The sequence below is a fragment of the Aphelocoma coerulescens genome, chromosome 7, assembly GCF_041296385.1.
Source record: "Aphelocoma coerulescens isolate FSJ_1873_10779 chromosome 7, UR_Acoe_1.0, whole genome shotgun sequence".
Classification (NCBI taxonomy): domain Eukaryota; kingdom Metazoa; phylum Chordata; class Aves; order Passeriformes; family Corvidae; genus Aphelocoma; species Aphelocoma coerulescens.
In genome coordinates, this window is record NC_091021.1 from 37857730 (window position 1) to 37872377 (window position 14648).

A 14648-nucleotide genomic window follows, 5' to 3' on the forward strand; every position below is an offset into this window, starting at 1 on the left:
AGCAAAGAAAGCTGCTTCCAAAAATTTATTGATCTGAGCACCTTCCTGTGGGTGAACATTCCCTTTTCTGGAGCTCACAGCATTCCAGAAGTTGTGATGGAGCAGGGGCAGTGCTCAGAGCCAGCTGAGGGAGGAGGCTGCCCACTGCTTCACGTCGGTGGGGCAGTTGGGGTACACCTGCAGGGCATCCATGATCTGGCTGCTGTCCAGCAGCAGCTTCATCAGGAGATATTCCCGCTGCGCCCGCACTGACGGCCGCTCCAGGGGCTTCACCAGCTCCAGCTGCAGTAAGTGTTCAAAGGCCTAAAAACAGGAAAAGAGGGAGTGCAAGGGAAGGGCATTCCTGCCCCAAAACACCGCTCCCTTCTAGGGCTGCGTTTGACCACCCCAATCTGTGCTCTGGAAAATAAAACCTAAATACTTTACAATTAAAAAAAAAAAAAAAAGCATTTCAGGCTCACCTTCATGACAACTGGCTTCTCAAAGTTGTACATAGAATGTGCCTTCCTCTGGATGAACTTCTGGAATTCTGTGTCAGTCAGAGGAAAAGAAAAGGGGCAGTTAAGAGGAAGTGAGTGGTGTAGGGTTTGTGAAGCTCAGGCATTGCTCTCACCATTGTAAACCATCTGGAAGTTGAATGGTTCTCCGTCATAGACATCATTCAGGTGTTTCATGGCTATGATGAGGCAGATTTCCAGGACAGACAAACCTGGAGGGAAAGACAAGAGGCCCAAGTATTCCCCTTGAGCACATCAGAAACACAGGCAGTTCACCCACTCTGTTTATTCCTCTATTTGTATATGCTCTGGGCCTCACCCATTGGTGTTCTGTATCTTTATTATGTAAAGAAATTCCAGAATTGGAGAGGCTTGATACGAGAACATTTGTTTGCCTTGTACTTGTAGCAGAAATGATCAGCAATGGGCTGTTTCCACCAAAAAGCAAGACCTGTAAGTAGCTAAGCTGGCACTGTTGTATCCACAGCCATGTGTGAGCTCAGAGCTGACTCCATGGGCACAGGCAATCCCTGTGCAGCTCATCCCCACAGGGAACACTCCCTACACAGCATCTCTTACACCAGAATTCCAGGGAGGGACTTGACACTTCCTTTGCGTCTAGGAACAATTTTGGGGAGAAGCTGAGCTTTACCATGGACAATGTTTGCCTTGGAGTCGGTCCTGTGCTGCCTGCTGGCCTCCTGCAGGTCTGCAGGTGTGAGCAGGGGGTGGTGCACAGTCACGGCACTGACAGCCAGCATCTGCAACAGAGCAGGACACAGTGCTCACTCCATTCCCAACCACCACACAATTCCTGCTTGGAATGCACAGGAACACAATTCCCCCAGAGTCACCTGCTGGAAACATTCATGGATAAACCCTCCACACACAGTAGGTTCATACTGAAAACCTTGCAAACAGCTGGCACTTCAACGGCATTTAGCCAGGAAGGTTTTCCAGGCTTAAAACTTTAAAGCCTCCTGATTCCAGGAGATAAATCCTCATGAACCTGTTCATATCCATGTCCATGGATCAGCACCTCAGAGGCTGCTGTAGGAATGACTTACAGCTGGTTTGCACCTGCTTTTGTACCCAGTGACACCTCCCACTGTCCCAGGCTGCTCCAAGCCCCAATGTCCAGTCTGGCCTTGGGCACTGCCAGGGATCCAGGGGCAGCCCCAGCTGCTCTGGGCACCCTGTGCCAGGGCCTCCCCACCCTCACAGAATTCCTTCCCAATATCCCACCCATCCCTGCCCTCTGGCAGTGGGAAGCCATTCCCTGTGTCCTGTCCCTCCAGCCCTTGTCCCCAGTCCCTCTCCAGCTCTCCTGGAGCCCCTTTAAGCCTTCTCCTCTCCAGTTTGTCCAGGAACACTTCACCCATCCCTGCCAGAATCTGTATTACACGCTTTTCGTGGAAAGATAACTTCTTCCAAAGGAAAAATTCAGCACATGCTGCGGAAAACAATGGGAAGGTTGAGCCTCAGCTCTGACCTGGTCTCATGGAGGCTGTTGGTTGCCATCAGCTCCTTTCCTGGCCTCCACTGCAGCCACAGGAACAGATTTCGGTGCCCTGCACTAGGAATAATCTGCAATCTTGTAAGCAGAGCAGCACCAAGCAGAGGGCTCTGCTCAGGCTCTGCACTTTGGGAGTTCTCTGCTCTGGTTCTCAGGGTGGCTCTGAACACTGCTGGACAGAGCTGTCCGCCCTGGAGGCCAGCACAGCCCACCCAGAGCAGGTTACAGATCTGGGGGCTGGCACAACAGCCCAGGGGCAGGTACAGTCAGGGGGCTTTTCACACCAACACAAGCACAGGGGTATTTTAGGATGGTTAAACAAGTGTAATCCTCTGTAAAAGTGTCCGTGTATTTATATGAGCTGTGTTCAAAAACAGGATTCAGGGAGGCAGGGTAAATCTAAAAAAGACCAAGAGGGCTGCAGCTCCCATGTCAACTTAAGAGTAGAAAAAGTAGGTTTCAATATGGGCAGATTTCAGGATTCAATAGAAACCAAAAAGAATCTCAGAAAGGAAAAAACAGTTTCAAAGTGTTTCACCTACAGTTTTGTTTTATAAATGGAAAGGCTTGGAGAAAGATAAATAGCATAAGCTCAGCCCCATCTGAATTGAACAGTCCATCCTCACAGGGTAACCACTTCAGAAACTGGAGCTCCCCACACTCACTAACAGCACAGGATGATAAAGCCTGGAAGGAACCAGCACTGGCAAAAGCTCAGTAAAATGATGTTTTGGGCAAAGCTCAGCTAAATGGCCTGAAAAGCACGAGAGCTGTTCATTAATTACTGCAAACCAAGGAGGTGTTTCATAAATACCCAAATACACACCAGGAGCAAATGCAGCGAGCGCAGGTCTTTGGTGTGGTGGAAAAGGTTCTGCAGCACGTCCTGCACCGTTTTATCCTCTGAGAGATGCTACAAGAAACAATAAAGTGATATTTTAACCATCTCACACTCACTTCTAATCATTTCATACTCACCTGGAAAAATGACAGTTTAATAATTTTTTTAAAGAGCTCAGCTTACACTTGACAATACAATTTTCATGTCTACCCTCAACTTGCTGGTCTTTCCTGTGACAATTTCACCTCCAGACTTCAATAAGCAAAGATTCTCTATCATAATTTAATTTATTCCATATCACTCTCAGACAGTGAAAGGACATGCCAATCTTAGGTAAAAGCTTCCCACTTTTACTGCTAAAGGATATGTGTATAAAGTAAACCAGCTTTACACTGCTTTCACTTTAGAATTTTTAACTAAAATCAAGTATAAGATGCTTTAATTACCTGAACATTATTATTCCATTTTTGTGCAAAAGACTCATCAGGAAATTCAGCAGGAAGAGAAAGCTGTTTCTGAAATATCTTAATGTATTGTTTAAAATCAAAGGAATTCATCAAATATATCTGTCTGTGAGAGAACCTTGACTTTACTCTCTTCTCCAAGAGCTCCAGGATATCCTTGATGGAAAAAAAAAAAAAAAAAAAGGAAAAACAGTAATTAAAAAAGCAGATGAATTTGGTGTTTTCTTTACTACAGACAAATCACTGAAGTAAAGTGTGCTGAAAAAAGAAAGAATTATTAAATTCTCAGGCTTAAAATGTTGTAACATAAGTTAAATGTTCTAACAAGCCCTTTGCTGATTATTTTAATTGATGTGCCTTGCAATGCTAGCAACCATCCCAGCCCACGTGATGCACCACATCACACAGGATCATTTGTTGCTAGGAAACCCAGCAAAATTTCTCCATAGATTATGGAAATATTTCAGCTACTTAAGCCTGAATCAAACCTTGCAGCCTATCAGGGCTCTGGACAAGTTGTTGTGTGGTCACACCGGGGCTGACAGCTGACAGGCCACGTGCTTTTTGTCAGCCTGAGAGAACACAACTTAAAAATCCCAAAAAATATTTAAGAGCTAAAAAAACCCCTCAGAAACAACAGCTGTCAGCTCTGGAAACACTTCCTTAATTACACTCAAAAGGGGATAAAGGGTTCTAAATAATGGTTGAGGAGCTCAGACTCAGGACAGTGATGATGTAAAAGAAAAGACTGTAATTTATTAAATCAACAATTAACTTTTCTATTGCCAGAAACTTTCCCTGCTGGGTATCACCTAATCCCAGTCAAACCCAGATTCAGGCTTTGATAAGAGATTTAATTATTCTTCTTCCTGTTATAACCCAATTATCTTCAGCACCAACAGTTTATTGTGAAAACAGTATCAGTTTTATCGAGTTCCCATGGTGTTCCACAGGAATTATTTCACAGTGCACACAACCTGCCCACAATTCAGTATCGTGACATTGTAAAATCATAGGAAACTGAACAGGGATCCTAAACCCATTTTAGAGCAAAAGTGCCCTACTGAAGTGGTTACTTAGAAAAAAGCCTTTGTCCTCAGAACAGAGATTTAAACACAGTATAACTCTGTCCTTGCCAACTGCTGAGCAAGAAATTCAGGAGCTCCTCCAAAGAGAAAACAACAGTCAAGTATGGAATGTTTGTCCTTAGAAATGTTGGGTTTGCTCCTTTAGCAGTAAAGGCTCTGAGCACTTTAAGTTTGCTCTCAGCACAAATTATTATTTTTTTACATCCCCCTTCCCAATTCAAAAGTTAGAAAAATGGAGAATTGAGAAAAGCTCTTAGGAAATTAAGTACGGTTCTAAGAGAGGAGAAGACATTCCCACTAAGACAAAAGTCACTTTAAAGCAGCTAAAAACATGAGGAAGTGCCATTTCTTACCTGCCTACAGGTGAGCCCAATAACTGTCACTGGGGTCTGTGCAGACTGGGAGATGTCAAAGAGGTTGTAGAGCAGGGTCTGATTCTTGTGGTGGACAAACAAATCAAATTCATCCAGTACAAACAAGATTGGGCAGCTGCTGGTTCGGTTTCCTGAGAGAAATTTGGAGAGTTAGCAGGGCAGCTCCAGGATTAGACTTCCATTGCTACAGCTTTCATTAATTATGGGGTTAAAAATTCACAGATTTTCCTTTAGCTTTTCACTAAGCCCTCCTTTCCCAAAAGTAGAACAGCAAAAAGAAAAACAACACTGAAAAACTGGGAAGGTTTTGTAGTGTTCTGCCAAGCAGCATTTCTGGCTACAAGGAACACAGACTTCTCTGGCCAATTTTTTTAAAAACCAGTATTTTTAAGAGCATCAGTCTGGTAAGAGAATCTGTCCTTCACAGCGGACATCACATGCGAGCCTTTACAGCATCAGTTACATCAGGTGTGTATTTGTTCAGTATTAACTACTTTTTGCATTATTTTGCAATCATGACTTGGGCTAAGTTTCTTCATTCCACCTGTAAAGTAGAAGAAAAAACTCCACTTTTCACTCAAGTGACCCAGAGTTTCAGAACAGGGGTTTTTAGTGTTTACCTTTCCTCAAAGCTTCAAGGAGGAAGGCAAGGTTTTCAGCAAAACTGCCCTAGACAGAGAATAAATAAATTTCAGAATAGATTTGCAGTGTCATTCTCAGAATTGTTTAACTACAGCAAACGCAGACATGCAATGAAGGCCATCTCCTTCCAAAACCCTGCTTTCAAAAATGTACAATGTTACTTCATGCTGTATAATCATAAACTCCTCAGGACAAGAAAAATGATGGATAACTCTACATTCATCCACTTTTTTCCAGTCTGAAATCCCCAAACTGCCTCAGGCAGGCAAAAATTAGTGATCAAGAGAATGCCTGCAATAAGCTAAATTCACAAGCAGGCTCTATCTTTCCTTAAATAGCTGTTGCATCCTCATTTTCCAGCTACACACATGGAAAAAGTGCCACCTAACATGTTCCACTGAGAAGGAGCAGGATTCAGGGTTTAATTATCAACTTTATTAAACAGATGGAAGCATCAATCACTCCTGACAGAAAACACTGAATGGCTGTGACCAGCCTGCTCCAGTTACACAAACTCTCCCACTCTGCAGCACTCCGGGTGTGAGATGAGAAATAATTAACTGAAGACCACAAGCCCTATCAAAGGGGGCAGAAAAGCGAGTTTACCCCTTGAATGTGAGTTACAGAAAATGAGGGAAATTTATTCTCAAGCACTTTGGTCACTCTCTTTATGACTGTCTTCAGTACTAATGTAAATTAGTTTATCTGTGGGAAAAGGGCAATAGCAGCAAATATTTTAACAGAAATTCCATGGAAAAGGAGAGCTCTAGGAAGCCTGGATAGACTTCCTAGAACCAAAAAAGATTGGAAATATATTAAAGGTCCTGCTTTTTGGTTGGTTAACTTGCTAATTCTTTGTTTTGAAATGTTAAAAAGTTTCCAAATTCCCCACCCCTCTGAACAAAGTTTCTTTGGAATACTTAAGTTTGTTTTATTTAGGGACTTGTTCAGAAACTTCCCTTTTTTCCTCCTTCAGGAAGGCACAAGGTGATGTATTTTTAAAAAATAGTAAGGATGCATTAATATTGCTCAACCAGCAGAGGTAACCTCAGCACTTGTGCAGAACTGCTGGCAGCCGCAGCCCATTCATTCCCAACAAGCTCCATCCCACAACGCCAGGTTCCCAGGAAAGGGTTTTTAAGGGGTAAGTGAAGTTACTCACAAAAACTTTGTCCCCAACCACATTTTCCAGTTGCAGCTGCCTGGTGATCTCCTTCAGGGCCACTTTATCATTTGTCTGCAGAAGTCCTGAAAGAAAAGGATTTTTCATGAAGAACAGCAGTTCATTCCTACTAGAAACTTAATCAGCAGCTTCTCTCTCTTTCCAGCCTTACAAAGCTTTGCCTTTCTAAAAATTAGACTGGACAGGAGTTTTCTGTACCTCATAAGTTATTTAATTCTGCCACTAAGAGCACAGAAGTTCCCCCCATACAAAGAAATACAAAGAGAGGCATTTTGGAGCTCACAGACCAACACATCCATAATTTAGGCTGGGCCAAACTGCTGAAACCAAAGTTGTTATTCAGTACATACAAAATACAGAACTGAATAGAACAGAACACTGGATCAATGATGGTTTACTTGCCATTCAGATGGACTTCCAGGAGGTTCTCTGTAACTTGTTCCATTTCCCTGAGATCTTTTAAGACATGATTTAATAACTAGGAAAGAAAAAATACAGGTTTTTTTGAGAAGAATAACATTTTAACAGCAAGGAAAGTGTAATTACAGATATTATAGGATAGGAAACAGTGTGTGAGGTTTCTTTAGGTAACATGTTTGAGTAAATTCCAGACTAAAATACTAAAATGACAACTTTGCATTCACCAGCATGACTGTGACAATTACATTTGTTCATTCTGCTGAACTGGGAAGGAAAGAAAAATAACTCTGGTATTTCAGTCTCTCATTTTTTAGGGCAATATCTGGGGCTTTTGCCTTAATCAAAAAGCTTTATGAATTTGAGATGTGAGAGGACTTTGCTCTTGAGCTGGTGCCATATTCAGCTTCGTGGCTTCTTTGGATGCTGTAGAAAGAAACTCTTTCCATTAAATCTTAAAAGAAACTCTGCTTATTCTTTCCTTCTGGAAGACAAAATTAAACTGCACATGATCAATCAACTGCTGCTTATAAAATTTAGGGGTCCCAAATTTACAGTCCATCAAGAATTTCCTACTGCAAAAGTCATAAGGAACTTGTATGAAAATATCTGTAAGTAGTGGAAATGTTAAATATAAAAAATTAAAAAGCTACTATTTGCTTTGGCTTCCTCAGATGAGGATTTGTAACTCCCACCCATGTGAATGTATAAATATATAAGTATACACACACATGATTTTCTTGACTCCAACATCTTTCACTTGATGTATAATAAGGAAATAATTCATTTTGCAGATGTGATTTGCTAACTTATATTCTGGCTTAAAGGACAACAAATTTTCATCACATCATTTAATGTAAACATTAAAGACTTGAGTGTTTGAATAATGTTGAAGTATTAAACACTTAAGTTAGAGGTCATCCCTTCATGTGCCTCAGCTAAGGGGAATTCCCTTAAAACACAAACCTACACTTATAAACCATAACCACCAATGTTCTGTAGGGAACAATATTCCTTCAGGATTAAGATACCTGACCATTCCCTGCATACACACAGCTATGGAGAAACCTACCCCTTAGACTGCTCCTTTCAGAGCTTTGGATGCCTTTTCATCATTTTTACAGTGAGGGCCCAATAACAGGTTAATTAAAGAGTAATCAGAACATGGCTTTAATTGCAAAGACAAGTGTTAGGAACAGATTTCTCCATGCTGTTCCTGAACAGAATTAGCCCACACAAAGTCCTAGAACGTTTTGAATTCCCATGCAAACCATTAGCAATTCTCTCTGTAAAACCAGGCAGGCATGAACATGTAGCTGCAAAAGCTCCCAGGACTGCAGTGAGGTTCTGTTGCACCCCGTACAAAGTTCCAACAGCTCTTCCTACCGCAGTTTTCCCAGATCCCCGGGGTCCAATAATGAGGGCAGAATTACTCTCTCCGTGCACCGTGGTTCTTCTCAGCAGCTCCAGCAAATGTCTGTTGAAAACAGAAATAGGCTGAAAACCTCAAAGCTGACAACATTCCCCAAAACCAGGGAAAATTCAAAGAATAAAACTTGATCCACTTTGGCTTGCTCTGAGAGCCAACACTCACTCAAGGCATGCAAAATGTAATACAATAAAGTACAAAGGGCTCAGTGATCAGAGCTCTTAAAATATTTTAAAATATTAAAACATGCAGAAGTTGAGAGTATCACTAATTCATAAAGTTCTGCAATTCTCTGCCATGAAAAGACAGACTTCAATAATTATTTCTTTCTTTAAAAAATAGATTGCTTTCTGTGCTACCACTATACCTCACCAGCTCTAAATTACCTGCAGATAGACTCACTCACCTCAAACCACATTTAAAGTGCTTATAGCAACTACTGACACCTCCAGTTCCCAAATGCTCACACATCATTAATGTGCTTTTTGGAATATGGAATACTGGCATCATGCAATTGCTTCTGAAAGAGTGATTACAGAACAGCTGTAGCCAACATATGTGGGTTTGTTCACTATTTGAGAGCCAGCTCCAGCCAAGAGCCCTGGTACATCTTGGGAAGGAAAAAAATCAGAGCTGGGGAGTTCATTGTATTTCCCCTCCAGGATAATTCACTACCAGTGGCACATTAAGCAGAACACAGTCTGTAAACTGCTTTTCAGAATTCCAGTATAAATAGGGGAGGCTTGTTTTGTAAAACGGACATAATAGAAAGACATTTTCTCACAACAGCAATAAAAGGCCTATGTGTGCTCTGCATGCCTAGTGCACTGCTTTAATAAATGGTTTTGTCCCTTTCGTAATGAAAACTTGTGCTCACATCAGGCAATTCCACTTATAAAAACACTGATTGTTTAAAACAAGTTCTTTAAATACATCTTTGTTACTTGCAGAATTTGACCTGCATCTGTAAAAGGAGCAGTACTGGGACAGCGTTACTGTTCCAAGAAGTCCCTTCTTCCTAACTCTAACCTCCACATCTGGATGGCTCCAGAAGTAGGTTTGCTTTAAATATGGATCTCTACTTCAAAAACCAGGATGTTGGCACAGAAGGTTTAAGATTTATTTCTAACAAAGTTTACCAACAAACAGGAGACAATCTGAAGTAAAAATAAATACCACAGCAAGAGAATTTAACTTCTTGCTTGGCCAGGCCATTATACAAGTTCTTAGAACATGCACTGAAAGTATCTTTGTCTCAAAAAGAAAAGTCCTTCATGAATTAGAGATGCAAAACAAGGACAAGAAATCCAAAACTCAGAGCCTGACAAAACCAGCAGGGAAAGTTGTATAAAAACTCTTAAAATCTGAGGCAAATAATTTTAGAAGCACTGGGCTGCAAGTCATTTAAACCTGTATAATTTAGAAAAACAGAGAAACAGAAAATTCTGACTTCACCAGATTATTTTACACCTGTAGTTAAATTAGAAATCACTGAATCCTAGAGCCAGCTCACTCACCTGTACTGCTGTTCCATCCCAAACAGCTTTCCAGCAGCACAGTGGTGACAGAACCTTTCACGAAAGATTTTTTGCACCTATGGATGTAACACAGGACAGGAAAAATGTATGGGGCTTCAAACACCAGAATTTGCCAATAATTTAACTACAGCAATAAAATAGTAGTAAATTAGGCACTTTTGTGATGTTACAAGTATTCTGTAATACGTAAATCTTTACTGTCATCAATGATATAGAGGTCTTGAAAATGAGAATAAAGTTGCAGGAGGAAGAATATTGTATAAATATTATATAAAGGAGGAAAAACAATTAGAGGAGATTAAAATATAAGAAATCACTGACCCAGTTTAACCAGTAACCTTGGGAAAACAGGAGAATAAAGGTTTTGAAAAAACAAACAAACTAAAAACTGATTTGGCAGCCGCTGTCCTGCTCCTAAAAAAGTCACCTGGGTTCTGATTCACCCTACAAACTGGAAGACAAAAACCGAAATAGATCAAAACAGATTTATGCAAATCTGTTGCAACGAACAGTTACAAAAGTTCCATAACTTGAAAAGAAAGTAATCAATAAAGACGTTACTGACCTGGGAAATGCACTCAGCACTTTCTGCACTAGTCTCCTTCAACTTACGCTTGCTCATTGCAGAAGGTTTCATCTTTAAAGGAGAGAAGATAAATGTTTTATTCAACAACATTGCTTTCCAAACAATCCTAGTCAGAAACTGTACCTAGATGTTGGTCGTTCTTAAGGACTGTAATGAACATCTGCTCTGAACTAATAAAGATGCATCAGTCTACCTTCCTAGTAAAAAAGAGCCAAAACACTGAAAGCATCTTAAATTTATTTCTGATTATATTAAACCCACGTTTACACACATCTCCTAAACAGCACTGGCTTTAGGATGCTTTAGAAAGTTTAAAATAATGTCTTTATGTTTCTGCAGCTGGAACAAGCTACAAGCACATGGGAACACATTAAGACACGACAATTAAGTTTTTCCAGGAATAACTGGACATCCTTGTTTATAATGTGCAGTTTGTAACAATAACCACAGCATCTCTCTGGATAAGCTGGCTCTGAAGGGGACTTGAAGGGGTCCTAAGGGGATTGGAAGGTCTCTGAAAAAATGTGAGTAGATCCAGAGAGGGTTTGGGGGGAACTTGAAGGGACTGGGGGGCCTTGAGGGGAATCATGATGGGATTGAGAAGCTTGAACGCGTTCTGAGGGGAATGCAAGCGGGCCTGAGGGAGTCTCTGAGGGGGATGTGGGCAGGAATTGCAGGTCTTGAGGGGGACTTGGGGTGGTCCTGACCAGACGGGAAAGGTTTGGGGGTGGTCCTGAGGGACTGGGGGGGAATTTATGAGAGCTAGGAGGGTCTGTGAATGCTCTGATAAGGAATTGGGGGAAAGGGGGGGGGGGGGGGGGGTCCATGAGGGAGTTGGGAAAGGGCTGTGGGAATGGGGAGGGTGGGGGTCTGAGTGGGTTGATTTTTCGGGGCTGGGAGAGTCTGCGACGACCCTGACGAGGGAGGCCCCAAAGAGCTTGGGAGGGTCCATGAGGGGCTGGGGGCGGGTTTTGGGAGGACCTTGAGAGGGCCCATGAGGAAATAGCGGGGCTCTGACGGCTTGGAGGCTGCTGTCCGCCTCACCTATCCGGCCCCCCGCCTCCCCTCACGACGTTTTCCCGCCTCTTCTCGCCCACCCGAGGGCGGCCCCCGCCGCTCGCGTGCTCCCCTCAGCCCTCGCTTCACCCCCGCACAGCAGCGGCGAACCCCCGGCACCCGAGAGCCCTCCCCGGCAGCCATTCCTCCCCTCAGAAACCGAACCCCCAGCGCCCGTTACCCTCCTCACAGGCTGCATCCGCGGCTCCCTGAGAGATGCCAGAGCCCGAGCAGACGCAGGGCGGGCGGGAGGGTGCATCCTCCGCTGCTCGGCAGCTCCCGCCCGGCGGAGGCGGTGGACTGAGCTTCCCCCGCCCCCCTCACCTGCCCGCTCTGCCCTCACGGCGCTTTCCCGCCTCTCCTCCCTCACCTGAGGGCGGGACCCGCCGCACGCGCGCTCCCATCGGCCCCGCGCGCACCGCCCCCTCACGTCACCGCGTACTCCCTCTCCCTTCCCGTCCTTTCCCCTCCCCTCCTCGCCTCTCTTCGCTTCCGTCACTTCCTCCCTGTCCATTTCCCCCCCTCTTCCTCCCCCTCATCCACTTCCTTCCTCCCTCTCCCGGATCCGTTTCCGGGAGCGGCGCGCGCGGCGCTGTGGGAAGTCGTCGTCCCCCCCCCCCCCCGTTTCCCCCCCCTTCCTCCCCGCGGCCTCCCGAGCTCCCCCGGGGCGCATGCGCGGTGGCGGCCGCCGCTGCTGCCTCCCCTCCTCTTCCTCCTCCTCCTCCTCCTCCTTCTCCTCCTCCTCCTCCTCCTCCTCCTCCTCCTCCTCCTCCTCCTCCTCCTCCTTCCCGACAGCGGCGGCGGCGATGAGGAGGAGCGCGGGGGGGGGCGGCGGCGGGACGGCCGGTTGTTCGCGCCGCTGAAGGGACACGAAGCAGCGCCGCGCCGAGGCGGGGGCGGGGGGCCCCGAGTCGCTGCCCCCCCCGCAGCCCCGCCGGGGAGTTTCTTCCACATCCCCCCCAAACACACCGAGACCCCCCCGTCCCTCGGGGGCGGCCCCGCGGAGCGCCGCTCCCTCCTCCTCCTCCCCCTTTATTACCCTTTGTGTGCGTCTCCGCCTTCCTCCCTGCGCCCGGGGGCCCTGAGGTGAGTGCGGGGGGAGCGGCGGGGCGGGGGGGTTGTTTGTTTACCCCGTGTTTACCCCCTGTTTACCCCGGGGGGGCACCGCCTGTCACTTCAGGCCCCTTCCCGGCGCCCCCCGCCCCAGCTTTGTTGTCGGGGGATGCTCCGGGGATGCTGCTTTGGGCCCCTCCGGAGCGGGAGGGGAGGGGGGTGATGGTGGCGGGGGCGCCGGGCAAAGTTCGGGGTGGTGCGGTGGGTGCTGAGCCCCGACCGAGTCCCGAAAGTGTTGTTTTCCTGGGATAACAGGGAGCCCCGGCGTTGCCCCCCAGGTTCCAGGCCGTTGTTTGACTTATTGTTTGAGTTATTAAACCCCTGCGGTGGTGAAGGTACAAAGACCACTTGTACAAAGACCCTTTCCCGAGCTGAACTTCCAGGGATAGACAGTCCAAGAGCTGGACTTGGTGTTTGCAGGATTGGGATGTGGTTGGTAGCAGCCCCTGGTTATCGGTGGTGCCCGGCTATATTTGGTCAATGGTTTGTTCAAATATATATGTCGGGATGTGTTTTTCCTTGGCTTTCTGCTGGGAAGGCCAAGTGGCTCCATCCCTGCTCACAGTGTTGGTCAGGTGCTGCTGGTGGACTGACCTGACCATGTTTTCTGCTGGTTCAAAGGAAAGTTATGTGTAAAAACGTCTGAAATAGGTTAAAATGTAATGGGTTTAAATGTCAAACTAAATTCTGGACTTGAGGAAATGTTGGGAGAAGCCTTCTAGATGTTTGCAAGGATCCAGAAGTAAGAGTTGGGGCATTAACACCAAGCTGAAATGAGAGAGTCCCCTACCCCCTACACAAGTAGGATGTTTATATTGAAATTGCTGTTGTCTGCTTATTTCTGGAGCTTAATTATGTCCTCTGTAATTTCCAAAAGACAGTTGGAGTGCTTTAGTTTATTTTGGGCTTATTATTTTTGGTTTATTAAGTACTGAGTGCAGAACCATGGAGTAGGCCATGAGTGTGTGTTCCAGAGGGGCATCCCAGTTAAATGGTGGTCAGCAGAGAGTGTGTGTCATCTGTGCCTCATGGACTGAAGGACGCCCACAAGAAAGAGCTCTCCTGGCATGCTGGGGTATCTCCCATTTCTAATTTGTACACACGTGTCTCGCGGGAAGCAGCAATTTTGGGATCAGGCTGGGAAGGGTTTGCAAGAGCCGTAATTTGATGGGGTGGAAGGAATAGGAGAAAACCAGAGTTGGATTGATGCTTGACAATGTTGTGATGGAGAATTGGAGGTAGCAGCCATAACTGTAGTTCTTTCTAAGAGTTTGTTGTTAGTTTTCTTTTTGCTTGTAATAAGTTTGAATTTAAACATGTGGGGGAAAAAACCTCATTGGTGACAATCACCAAAATCAGCAGATCTGTGTATAAACACCCATTATTTAAACACGTGACTCTCCTTTTGGTTTACTACAGGTAGGAGTTGGACAGCAAAAGCCTGTCCAAGAGGAAAGGACACAATTTATTATTTTATTTCATGACAGTGCTTCTTTTCTCAACCTGAGATCCCATGGATCTGCTTTCTTCTGTACATGGAAACCTATAGTGGCTGCAGGATTACATTCCCTGTGCATGTAGAGCTGCAGCTCTGCTCCCAACTTCCATGGCCTGTAGTGATGAGACACATTAATTATTACAGGGATTTAACCATCTCTTTGTGTTTCAGTCTTTAGAATAGCTGTGGTTTGATTTATTATGGTTGTGCAGTAAAATACCCAGATTTTGAACAGAATTCTGAAGCTGGGCAGAATAATTCAGGGTCTTCTCCTACTTTAAAACCTAGAGATAAAATTACTGATAAACCTTCATTTCCCTAGGCCTCCAGTCCTGCAGCCAAGTCTGTGCTGGAAGGAGAGCTGTGGATTTGGTGGGATTGGGGTGGGAAGGGCCCTCTGAAGGAA

At 45.0% G+C, this 14648-nt stretch overlaps 2 protein-coding genes across 8 annotated transcripts in view; one reads left to right on the plus strand and one right to left on the minus strand.

Moving 5' to 3' along the window:
* Positions 1 to 10: 10 nt before the first annotated feature.
* On the minus strand, positions 11 to 12038 carry ORC4 (origin recognition complex subunit 4). Of its 3 annotated transcripts, none has more exons than XM_069021310.1 (14): positions 12002 to 12038; positions 10555 to 10626; positions 9969 to 10045; positions 8409 to 8499; positions 7008 to 7083; positions 6585 to 6670; positions 5401 to 5449; positions 4760 to 4911; positions 3301 to 3474; positions 2840 to 2926; positions 1150 to 1258; positions 614 to 709; positions 462 to 529; positions 11 to 303 (listed from the first exon to the last, which is right to left on the minus strand). In XM_069021310.1, the coding sequence occupies exons 2-14, from the start codon at positions 10624 to 10626 to the stop codon at positions 115 to 117; spliced, it is 1326 nt and encodes a 441-aa protein (XP_068877411.1). In that variant the 5' UTR covers positions 12002 to 12038; the 3' UTR covers positions 11 to 114. The 3 variants fall into 3 exon arrangements, with proteins under 3 accessions (XP_068877411.1, XP_068877410.1, XP_068877409.1); XM_069021309.1 differs by lacking the exon at positions 12002 to 12038 and adding an exon at positions 11822 to 11993; XM_069021308.1 differs by lacking the exon at positions 12002 to 12038 and adding an exon at positions 11813 to 11993.
* A 388-nt stretch (positions 12039 to 12426) lies between these two features.
* Positions 12427 to 14648, plus strand: part of MBD5 (methyl-CpG binding domain protein 5) — a 107371-nt gene continuing 105149 nt past the window's right edge. For all 5 annotated transcript variants that reach the window (XM_069021312.1, XM_069021316.1, XM_069021315.1 and 2 more), the window contains exon 1: positions 12427 to 12717. The gene's annotated coding sequence lies outside the window, so the exon portion shown is untranslated. The remainder of the gene's footprint in view (positions 12718 to 14648) is intronic.

Excerpts from the sequence above, each read along its gene's own strand:
- ORC4 (XM_069021308.1), bottom strand. The coding sequence starts at position 11,890 with ATGCACCCTCCCGCCCGCCCTGCGTCTGCTCGGGCTCTGGCATCTCTC. Across the intron at positions 7,084-8,408 it reads GGGGATCTGGGAAAACTGCG|TTATTAAATCATGTCTTAAA; the intron begins GTAGGAAGAGCT and ends TTTCTTTCCTAG. Across the intron at positions 530-613 it reads CTTCCAGATGGTTTACAATG|AATTCCAGAAGTTCATCCAG; the intron begins GTGAGAGCAATG and ends TGACTGACACAG.